The sequence below is a fragment of the Scleropages formosus genome, chromosome 5, assembly GCF_900964775.1.
Source record: "Scleropages formosus chromosome 5, fSclFor1.1, whole genome shotgun sequence".
Taxonomy (NCBI): domain Eukaryota; kingdom Metazoa; phylum Chordata; class Actinopteri; order Osteoglossiformes; family Osteoglossidae; genus Scleropages; species Scleropages formosus.
In genome coordinates this window covers 37,370,690-37,382,710 of record NC_041810.1, presented here as the reverse complement: position 1 = coordinate 37,382,710, position 12,021 = coordinate 37,370,690, and the positions used below count along the sequence as shown (strand labels likewise).

The 12,021-nt window shown below is 42.3% G+C and overlaps 1 protein-coding gene across 1 annotated transcript in view; it reads left to right on the top strand.

Moving 5' to 3' along the window:
• The window catches only part of thsd4 (thrombospondin type 1 domain containing 4), a 68,672-nt gene extending 57,744 nt beyond the window's left edge, over positions 1–10,928 (top strand). The window contains exons 11-18 of the mRNA XM_018748026.2: positions 1,132–1,311; positions 1,450–1,579; positions 3,617–3,821; positions 4,382–4,555; positions 4,671–4,844; positions 8,206–8,385; positions 10,251–10,395; positions 10,631–10,928. Coding sequence (XP_018603542.1) covers positions 1,132–1,311; positions 1,450–1,579; positions 3,617–3,821; positions 4,382–4,555; positions 4,671–4,844; positions 8,206–8,385; positions 10,251–10,395; positions 10,631–10,773 — 1,331 coding nt within the window. The 3' untranslated portion in view covers positions 10,774–10,928. The remainder of the gene's footprint in view (positions 1–1,131; positions 1,312–1,449; positions 1,580–3,616; positions 3,822–4,381; positions 4,556–4,670; positions 4,845–8,205; positions 8,386–10,250; positions 10,396–10,630) is intronic.
• Positions 10,929–12,021: the final 1,093 nt, after the last annotated feature.

Sequence of the window (12,021 nt, the reverse complement as noted above, 5' to 3'; positions counted from 1 at the left end):
TCTTGTATAAAAATTAAAATAAACTTATAAAAGCTAAATCTTAACATCAACTTGTATAATAAATAAATGATTATGATTTAGAGGGGGCGTGGTGGCGCAGTGGGTTGGACCACAGTCCTACTCTCCGGTGGGTCTGGGGTTCGAGTCCCGCTTGGGGTGCCTTGCGACGGACTGGCGTCCCGTCCTGGGTGTGTCCCCTCCCCCTCCGGCCTTACGCCCTGTGTTGCCGGGTAGGCTCCGGTTCCCCTGCGACCCCATATGGGAAAGCGGTTCTGAAAATGTGATTATGATTTACACACCTCATTCTACTTACATATTTGGTTTAACCAATGCAATGCGATTCATTTATTCTTTTTTGCATCTGCGCTACTTGCATGTTTCTATGACACACATGATTCCCTCTAAAGCAACATATGGAATTGGTCATTACACACCTATTATGTCAGATGAGAAAGACTGCTTCTCATTAAGTAATTATTTCATAGTAAAACTAAGAGACACAAGGGGTTAAAATTCTTTCAGGCTGCACTGCATATTGCAGCATCCCCTCATCGACCCACTGGAGACAGTTTCAGGAAAGAAGAATACTCTTTCTTTATCTTTTTAATAGCAGTCTTGACAAATACACCACAGACAGTATGAGATGGTCTGCTGAATACTTGAGAGTTTCCCCAGGTCACTCTGATCCTGCTACTCCACCCATTGCTTAGGGGGTCACTCCTTGAACCCCTCTGAATCCCCCCCCTCGGCAGACTAGGCATCAACAATATAACAACCATTCAGAACGTAACACTGGACTATGTACAGGAATAGACACTAACATCAGCTATTTATATTAATCTACACCAGCCCCCCTCAGTGTTGTTACAATATATAATGTGCTTAACTGTTATTCATTGTTATTCCAGTCACTGTAACGTGTTCCAGTTTCCAATGTGTAACATGTAGGGTGAATCTGGGATGGGCTTGAAAGGAACTGAAATTTGTCAACATAAGAAATAATGTACTTTTGTTATTCCGTTGATATTAAGTATGTTTTCAGGAATTAATAAGTACCGGATAATGGGGAATAAGTGTACAACACAACACACAGCATGTGTGTATTAATGCCTGTGACTCTCTGTCACTCAGGAAACACTTTGGATGATCAAGATAGGTACATTCAGCCTGGAAACCAAAACCAGGATGGGTATGAACAGCCTCCTCCAGTACTGGATAACCAGGTTCCAGTACCCCAGACACCCCAGCAACACCATGAGTACAACTGGAAGATGTCTGGAATGACAGACTGTAGTGCCTCCTGTGGGAGGGGTGAGAATTGCCCCACCCTTAATCTCCCAAAGAGCATGTGCTGAGTGGCAGAACTCATCCATCAATGCATTTCACTGCCCACCTGTAAAACATGCTGGACCGTATTGGGTTGAAACATCCTCTTTTGCCCATTTGCAGGTTCCAGGTATACCGTATTCCTCTGCATCCACAAAGTCACTCTTCAACCAGTGACTGAGAGCCTGTGCGACAGTGCCAGAAGGCCCAGCTCCACAGAGGAGCCCTGCAACACAGAGCCTTGCCCCGCCTTGTGAGAGTGCTTCTCCTTTCTTAGCCCTGTTGGTTCATGAGATCAACACCAGTACACCAAACCCACAGAACTGGAAAGCTTTATTGTTCTCAAATTTATTCTTGCCCGATCAAATTTTTATTGTTAAAACTTTTATTGTAGTCATCAGAATCAGAATCAGAACGAGCTTTATTGCCAAGTATGTTCACACATACAAGGAATTTGTCTTCGTGACAGAAACTTCCACAGCACAGACAGAATGACAGTGACAAGACAGATGAGAAGATAGAATATGTGAATGAAGGATAAAAAATATAGAAAAATATAAAGTACCAAATATACAAAAATAGTCACTAGACATTGCATGTATGTACAGGTATGTTCTATACAAATGCTAGGGAGTGTGAGTAAGAGATATGATGTGATAAATAGTTATAAATATAAATAACGTTGTGTATTGCACTGGTTTACTCTCTACGGGGGATTTAGCTGTTCATGAGGTAGATGGCCTGAGGAAAGAAACTTTTCTTGTGCCTGGCTGTCCTGGTGTTCAGTGCTCTGTAGCCCCGGCCAGATGGCAAAGGTTCAAAGAGGAAGTGGCCTGGATGTGAGGGGTCTAGAATGATTTTGCTAGCCCTTTTACTGACTCTGTATAATATGATGTAATATACCCTCTTCCACGACCTTACAAGTAATTTGTTTGTGCAAAATCCTTTGTAAGGTGATTTCCCTTAAATCAAAAATGTAATTACCATTAGTTTCAATGGTAAAAATTTTTATGTGTCCCTGAGCCTCAAAATTGATATTTACTTATTTAGCAAACACTTTTCTCCAAAGCAACTTCCACTGAACTCTATGTAGTGTTATCAGCCCACACACCTTATTCACTATGGTGACTTATACTTCTAGATACACTACTTACACTGGGTCACTCATCCATACATCAGTGGAACACACTCTCTTTGTGTCACTGACTATGGGGAAGCCTGAACAGCATGTCTTTGGACTGTAGGAGGAAACCCACACAGACACTGGGAGAACATGCAGTCTCCACACAGACTGAGTGGGGATCAAACCCATGTTTTCTCACACTACCTAGGCGCTGGGAGATAGCACCACTACTCACTGTGCCACCGTGTCACCCCATTTATGCTAACCTATTACCAAATCCCATTAAAAAAGATTAAATTAAGTTGATAGTTAAGTTATAAAAGTTAAGTCAATAGTTAAGTTATCAAAGCACAAGGAAGCAAATAACTGCCTATAACAGCCAACCAAACAGTCTACGGTGCAGCGCTGTAGCCTCACTGTACCTGAATGGTGTAAAAGAATGTGGGTTTGATTTATGTAAATTTATTAATTTAGCTGATGGTTTTTTCCATAGCAAATTACAATGTTAAGCTCACACAACATCTGAACCACTTGTCCCATACGGGGTCACAGAGCCTAACCTGGCAACACATGTCGTAAGGCCAGAGGGGGAGGGGACTCAAACCCCAGATCCACTGGAGAGCAGAACTCGGTCCAACCTGCACCACCGCACCACCGCACCCCCCTCCAATGTTAAGCTACGTACAATTACTTATCCATTTATACTGCCAGGTAATTTTACTGGACCAGTTTAAGGTAAGTACCTTGTTTAAGGGTATTACAGCAGTAGGTGAGATTCAAACTGGCAATCTTTGGACTGAAAGCTGCCCCACTCAGTCTGTGTGGAGTTTGCATGGGTTTCCTCTGGCTGCTCTAGTTTCCTCCCACAGTCCGAAGACACGCTGTTCAAGTGAACTTGCAACGCTAAATTGCCCATAGGAGGCTCTTGATAGTTAAATAGTTTATTGGGTTTGAGTCCTTCTGATGGTTTCTCTGTTCAAGTGAATCATTGGAAGCACATAACCATGATGTTGATGTCAGGTCAAGTGGTCGATTGATCTCCTACCCTCAGTCATGAGGAAGACATAGCCTAGCGTAGCATAGCATAGGCCTCAGGTGTTCTTAGTCATTCATTTTTGACAGCTATGTTAAAAGCTTATTCTGAGTACCCTGAGTGTTGTCCTGCAGCTGGGACATTGGCGAGTGGTCGGAGTGCAGCAGGACCTGTGGGCCGGGCCACCAGCAACGACAGGTTCTCTGCAGGCAAGTTTATGCGAACCGCACCCTCAATGTACACATCAGCCGCTGCCGACACCTGGAGCGCCCAGAGACCATGAGCACCTGTCAGCTAAAGATCTGCAGCGAGTGGCAGATCCGTACTGAGTGGAGCGCAGTGAGTTACCTGTGCCAGTTTGTGCAGTGCTCTGTTGGTCTGTTCTCCACTGATCGCATGCGAGGAATTATTACCAGTAATCTGAGACCTTTGAAAACTTTGGGCGTATAGGTTTATGTTTAATAGCCGTGTCTATAAAAAACTGTATAAACTTGGAGATGAAGTGCTGCTTAGAGGAACCTGAACCCATTGTATCCCTTAGTTTTACCACAAAATGGTTATTTAATGAGATGCAGTCCTTCTCATCTGACATAATAAGTGATTACAATTGGTAATAAATTACCAGTTCTATATGTTGCTTTGGTTAAAGTAGGTAAGTAAAATCATACACATTTATTCATTTTATACATTTAAGATTTTATACAAGAATAGTGGCAATCCCTTTAGGGTTCACATACTTTCAAGCAGTACTCTATCAAGCTCAATACCTTAACTTTTTGGGAGACAGAGTCCTGAGGCCTTTGGTGTAGATGCATGTTTTTCTTTTGTGGTAAACTGTCAGGGTCAGTCTACAGGCTGTGACATACAACATTCTTTGTCACGTGTGTTCTCTGTCCCAGTGCTCAGTGCCTTGCGGGGTGGGCCAGAGATCTCGAGAGGTACGTTGTGTTAGCAATGTCGGTGACATTGTGGCAGATGAGGACTGCAACATGAAGATGCGCCCCAGTGACCTGGAGAATTGTGACATGGGCCCGTGCACCAAGAGTTGGTTCTTCACTGACTGGGGTAGTCAGGTATGTTCCAAACTCCCTCAAGGGTGAAACACCATGTTTACATACTTCACTCAGACCCAGGCAGCTTATTAATATCAGTGCTTGTGTGAACACATTTGTTATGTGTCCCCTGCAGTGTTCAACTGAGTGTGGATTTGGGGTGAGGACTCGCTCTGTACTGTGCTTATCCAGTCACATCAGCAGCTTGCCACTGGAGGGGTGTGGGCCAGAGCGCCCCCCAGAGTCCCAAGCCTGTAATAATGGGCCTTGTGAGAGTCAAATAGAGTGGTTTACAGGACAGTGGGGTCAGGTAAGGAGTGTGTGTATTTTAATTATTACATTCATATGTTCTACAAATGAGATATTTCTTGTTTTCTTTTTAATTTTGAAAGAAAAAAGTTATCCACAGCAATACAGAAAGGCATGAGATTAGATTTTTGACAGCTATACCACAGAGCAGCATATTTTGAGTGGATCGTTGATTTCCCTGTATTGAGTGCAACACAGCAATAGACATACTGACTTAAAATAAAAAATACCCATTTGAAAAATTTATTACAAATACAGCCATGCTGAAGTGCATCCATCCATAAGTGCTTGTCCTCATACAGGACTACGGTAGTACAGAACCTAACCCAGTAGCATATTGCATAAAGCAGGGTACACCCTCGATGAGACACCAATGCATCCCAGGGAAAAAACACATTTGCACACTATGGACAATTGATTGTCACCACTCCCTTTAATCACATACCTTTGGACTGTGAGGGGAGGTTCATGCAAACACAGAGGGAACATAATTCTCCACTGATTGAGTCAGATTCAAATGTATGCCTGAGCGCATAGCCCAGGAGCTGTGAGGTACCAATAGTACCTGCTGTATCATTGTACATTGCCTCTGCTGATACTGTAGAAGTAAATCCAACAAAATATACATGCAAACAGTCTCTGAAACTGCTCATCCCAAGTGAGATTACAGTGAGCTGGGGCCTAACCTGAAAACACATTGCACAAGGGGTCACCAGTATGTCGCAAGGCACCCCAGCAAGAATCAAACCCCAGACCCACCAGAGAGCAGGACCTGGCCCAGCCTGCGCCACCATGCCCCAGTACCCCCCTTCAACGAAATATTAGTGTATTATATGTATTTCAATTTTTTTTCTGTATTGTCTTTTGTTTTATAAATACTTGCGATCTACAAATGGTGTCATAAAAATAAAATAGATTTTATTACGTTATCACTGAGAAATCTTCACTGATGAAAAGAAATGTCAAGAAAAATGAGAGATGCAGTGACTAATGTGTATGTGACATTCTAGCACTTTCTGGTCAACAGGATTTAATCCTATGCTAACAGTTCAATTCAATATATTTTTACAGCACGCTCTTCTCACACTGTGACACAGAGCTCTTTAACACAGGCGTAAGGCAGAAAAAAAAATACATCAGAACAAAGAAGACAGTTGACTACAGACTAGCTTAATACAATGCTTTTATAAAGCTTTAAGTATGCCTACTGGCCACAGAGGAAAGGAACAAAAACTCCTAACTGAAAGTCGAGGGCGGAAAAACCTCTGGAGGTCCAAGTGTCAGTGGCTGCCCGCCCTTCCTGGCCATTCTAGATTAAATAAGACTTCTAAATCAGATTACAGGTAATAACGGCATTGTTGCTGTATGGTAGCTTTATTTCCCAGTTCAACAAGGTACGACTCGTTCATCATGGCAGTTGGCCATCATCTTCAGTCGGCATGGGGTACGTCTGTGACTGCTGGCCAGCCTCCTCAGGTCTTATTGTAGGGAGACAATGCTCAACAAGAAAAATTGCTAGTGATTTATAACTGAAAGAAATTAGTTTAATACGTTTTGACACAGAGGTGGGAAAAGCAGAAACACAGCTAAGTGGAATTTCATTTCGAAGGGGAAATGCCTGAATAAACATGTAAGTCTTTAATCTGGATTTAAAGACTGAGACAGACCATGGACTTCTGACAGTAACTGGTAGACTATTCCACAGTTTAGGTGCTCTATAACTGAAGGCACAACCTCCTACTGAGATCTTATTGATCACAGGTACTTTAAGGTAACCTGCATCCAATGAACGAAGGAATCGTCCTGGGATATAAGAATCAATAATTTCACAAAGGTAAGCCAGAGCAATGCCATGTACAAACTAAATGACCAAACCAGTGATCCTGGTCATCTCCTGTATTTGTTGGATTTTATTACACTAATTAGGCTGGATTTATTTGATTGTTTTCACCATTACAGGTGTTCCTCAACAAGTAGAAATTACAGTACCTATGAAAAAGTATTCATCACCCCTGACTTCTTAATATTTTATTGTAAATAAAATTAATCTACTTCCAAGTTGCATTTTATGGTAGACTGCACCAAAGTTTCTCTGCACTTTCCTGCATTAATTTCCTGCTCTGTCCTAATGAAACTTCTAGGCCCTGTTGATTCCCAAACAGCATGATACTGCCACCACCATGCTTCACAGTAAGGATGGTGTGTTTCTGCTGATGAGCAGTGTTCACTAACACAGCCTTTACTTTAACGGCCAAAGAGTTCCATTTTGGTCTTAGTACTTCAGAAGCATAGAATCTTCTTCCACAATCTTCCAGAGTTTCCCACATGTCTTCTGGCATTCTGGGAAACACTAGTCGTGATGTCAGTTTTTCCAGCAATGGCTTTCTTTTTGCCACTTTCCCATAAAGCTGAGACTGCTGATCTCCTTGAGCACCTGTTGTAGTGTGCGCAGTCATTCCAGTCTCAGACTATAACTCCTACAGACTTGACACAGGCCTCTCCATGACTAGTGCCCTTCATACCCAATCACTCAGTTTTGGAGGATTGCTTGCTCTGGGCAGATTCACAATTGTTCCGTATTTCTTCCTTTTTATGATTGTTTTAACTACAGATATTCTTTGTCATGATTTTGCTTTATCTTTATGATGTTGTTTTTCTTAGGAATTTGATTAGCTAACTGAGGATTCTTTCAAATACAGATTTTATGTTAAAATCACATGAATCACCTTAATTGTACACAAGTGATCACCCACTCAACTTGTGACTTCTAAAAACAATTACTTGCACTAAAGCTGATGTTAGGGGAGTCAGAGTGAAGAAGATGAATACTTATGCACCTTAATTTTTGTTTTATATTTATAATTAATGGTAAATGGTATGTTTTTAAACTGACACTAAAGTGAGGGACTACGGTGGTGCAGTGGGTTGGACTGGGTCCTGCTCTCTGGTGGGTCTGAGGTTTGAGTCCCGCTTCGGGTGCCTTGTGATGGACTGCCATCTTGTCCTGGGTGTGTCCCCTCCCCCTCCAGCCTTACACCCTGTGTCACCGGGTTAGGCTCTGGCTCCCTGCGACCCCGAATAGGACAAGCAGTTCAGAAAGTGTGTGTGAGTATTATCAGTGTTAAAATGTAAATCTTGTGATTCAATGTTTTATCAAATTAAAACATGAAAACTTTCATGGGTGGAGGAGTATTACTTATTTAAAGTTGCTGTATAAATGAATCTTCAGCTAAATTTATTACTTTAACATGGTTGTACCATGCATTCTTGGGTTGGAAGTCTCTGAACTGAAACAAGGCAAGTGGTGACACTATTTGCACTGTGTGGATGCAGTGTGATGAGTGTGTTGATCTTCATGGCAGTGCTCCATGGAGTGTGGGCCTGGCCACCAGCAGAGGGATGTTGTATGCCTCATGAAGACTGAGGAGGGATTCAGTGTGGTACCTCCTTATGAATGCTCCTCCCTGGAGCGCCCTCCAAGCCAGCAGAGTTGCCAGCTCAAGGCCTGTGGTGCCAGGTGGTACCACACTGACTGGAGTGCCGTGAGTGGACAGGACAGAGAGCTGTTTACTTACCAGAGAGCCCACAGTGAAGTTCAGAGAATTGTGGTTCTACAGTGCAGTGAAAAAGTATTTGCCCCCTTCCTGTTTTTTAAATTTTTTTGCATATTTGTCACAGTTAAATGATTGAGATCATCAAACAAATTTTAATATTACACAAAGATAACCCGAGTAAATACAAAATGCAGTTTTTAAATGATGATTTCATTTATTAAGGGGAAAAAAGCTGTCCAAACCTACCTGGCCCTATGTGGAAAAAGTAATTGCCCCCTAAACCTAATAACTGGTTGTGCCACCCTTGGCGGCAACAACTGCAATCATGTGTTTGCGATAACTGGCAATGAGTCTTTCACATCGCTGTGGAGGAATTTTGGCCCACTCTTCTTTGCAGAATTGTTTTAATTCAGCCACATTAGAGGGTTTTCGAGCATGAACGACCTGTTTAAGGTCGTGCCACAGCATCTCAGATTTAAGTCCAGACTTTGACTAGGCCACTCCAAAACCTTAATTTTCTTTTTTTTGAGCCATTCAGAGGTGGACTTGCTGATGTATTTCAGATCATTGTCCTGCTGCATAACCCAAGTGCGCTTGAGCTTGTGGTCACGAACTGATGGTCGGACATTCTGCTTCAGGATTTTCTGGTAGACCGCAGAATTCATGGTTCCATCAGTTATGGCAAGTCGTCCAGGTCCTGAAGCTGCAAAGCAGCCCCAGCCCCATCTACCACCACCATGTTTGACTGTTGGTATAATGTTCTTTTTATGAAATGCTGTGTTAGTTTTATGCCAGATGTAACGGGATGCACACCTTCCAAAAAGTTCAACTTTTGTCTCATCAGTCCACAGAATATTTGCCCAAAAGTCTTGGGGATAATCAAGATGTTTTTTGGCAAATGTGAGACGAGTCTTTGTGTTCTTTTTAGTCAACAGTGGCTTTCGCCTTGGAACTCTCCCATGGATGCCATTTTTGCCCAGTCTCTTTCTTATTGTTGAATCATGAACACTGACCTTAACTGAGGCAAGTGAGGCCTGCAGTTCTTTAGATGTTGTTCTGGGTTCTTTTATGAGCTCCTGGATGAGTTGTCGTTGCGCTCTTGGAGTAATTTTGGTAGGCCGGCCACTCCTGGGACCACCACTGTTCCAAGTTTTCTCCATTTGTGGATAATGGCTCTCACCATGGTTCGTTGGAGTCCCAAAGCCTTAGAAATGGCTTTGTAACCTTTCCCAGACTGATACATGTCAATTACTTTGTTTCTCATCTGTTCTTGAATTTCTTTATATCGCGGCATGATGTGTTGCTTTTTGAGATCTTTTAGCGTGCTTCACTTTGTCAGAGAGGTTTTGTTTAAGTGATTTCTTGATTCAACAGGTTTGGCAGTAATCAGGCCTGGGTGTGGCAAGTGAAATTAAACTCAGCTTTCCAAAAAATGTGGTTAATCACAGTTCATTCATAATTTAATGGGGGGGGGGGGGGCAATTACTTTTTCCACATAGGGCCAGGTAGGCTTGGACAGCTTTTTTCCCTTAATAAATGAAATCATCATTTAAAAACTGCATTTTGTATTTACTCGGGTTATCTTTGTGTAATATTAAAATTTGTTTGATGATCTCAGTCATTTAACTGTGATAAATATGCAAAAAAATTAAAAAATCAGGAAGGGGCAAATATTTTTCACAGCACTGTATAATATTATTTAACTGTGTTTCTGTATTATTTTCTTATTCACTTCATAAGCTAAGTTTCAACTTGCTCTATCAAGCTACTAGCTCAGGTAGTTTTCAGCTGTTCATGTGGTTTGTTCTGAGATCGATCATATGGCTCAACTCTGCCCTTCCCAATGGCCACAGTGTTCCAAGACATGTGAGGGAGGATTTCGGGTTCGAGAGGTGCGCTGCCTCTCAAATGACATGATGCACAGCGAGGCCTGTGAAGCACACCTGCAGCCAAAGGCCCAAGAAAGCTGCAACTCTGAGCCCTGTGTCCTAGAGATAGGTTAGTGCCCATAGCCATAACCACACCCACAAACATAACTCCAAACATGTCTATACAGCTATACGCTGATATCCGGTATGATATATTCAATATGATTAATGTTATATGAAATCAATGTATTCATGATCAATGCATAGCAATACCCCAGATTAGATGGTGAGTATGGATTTGTAACATACTGTATGTATGACAAGTAGTACACGATATAATCCTGCATATTTTTTTATGTTTTTAGATGAAAACTGCCAGGACAGATACTTGAACTGCAATGTGGTGGTTCAGGCTCGCTTGTGTGTTTACGATTACTACTGGACAGCCTGCTGCGCGTCCTGCACTCAAGTGGCTCAGTGGCAGTCCAGGTCCCGGGGACACAGATGACCAATTCCGTGCCCTGAGCTACCTTGGGTTGCTACTCACCTCTTGAGATCAGTCCTGCATGGCCACCGGGTGGACCTGGTCGAATGAGGGGACAGATCTTTGCTCTGGGATAATAACTGTGGATATGCCATTCAAATAGAGACAAGAAGAGCAGAAGGGAGAGGGGAATGCTGTTCCCTTGAAGGATGTATTACTGATGAGGCTTCTAAAGAACAAGCTGGAGAAAGCTTTCAGCACTGTAAAAAGTAAAGCTTCCAGAAGTAGGTTAAATAAAATCTGAGGACTCTGAAGCATCAACGTGCAGGAGATCTCAGCTTTCCAGCTGAAATCAGGAAGAAGTGATGCGTGTCATTGAACTAAACCTTAGAGGTGATTTGAAGTGGACCTCATGGGTGCTTGGACTGTAGCCACATACCAGTTGGGTCATTTTAATGTGCCAGCATACTGTATAAACTGTATTGTTTTTGTATGGCTCTTCATGCATATATTTAAGATTGTGACGTATATATGAAATGTCAAGCTTTGTCAAATTTTTATTAAAATTGACATTATGTGTTTAACTTTGTTAAAAAGGCTCAGTATATGAAATGGTTTAGAATTCAGGCATTATATTCTTTTATCAGTTCTTTCGCTTTATTAACAGAAAAAAATTAGCCAAAACTAAGGTCATGACCGGGTTTGTTTGAGTTGGCTGCAGTAATGTACAGTGTAAATACTGTGATGTACACACACACACCATCTGAAACCACTTGCCCCATACAGGGTCACAGGGAGCTGGAGCCTAACCCAGCAACACAGGGTGAAAGGCTGGAGGGGGTGGGAACACACCCAAGGCAGGACACCAGTCCCTTGCAAGGCACCCCAAGCAGGACTTAAACCCCAGACCCACCAGAGAGCAGGACCCTGTCCAACCCACAGCACCACAGCACCACCCTCTACTGTGATGTAAGAAGCATTATTTAGTTTGACACCTTCATGTGTAATGTAGGAACTTCAGATTTATAGCTGGTTTGGAATCTATGTACCAAATACACAATTTCTACACGAAAAGGTTGTACAGTATTTATTTCCATGCGCCTGCTAGTAGTACTGTACTATGGTACAATCCCTCCTTCTGGCCATTATTGTAAGAGCACCTGCTACTCCTGTTCTACTGTACAGCTGCACGTTACATTTATTCATTTAGTTGACATTTTTTGCCAAAACAACTACCACAGTTAAGCTCTTTATAAGCTCTTTACAATTATT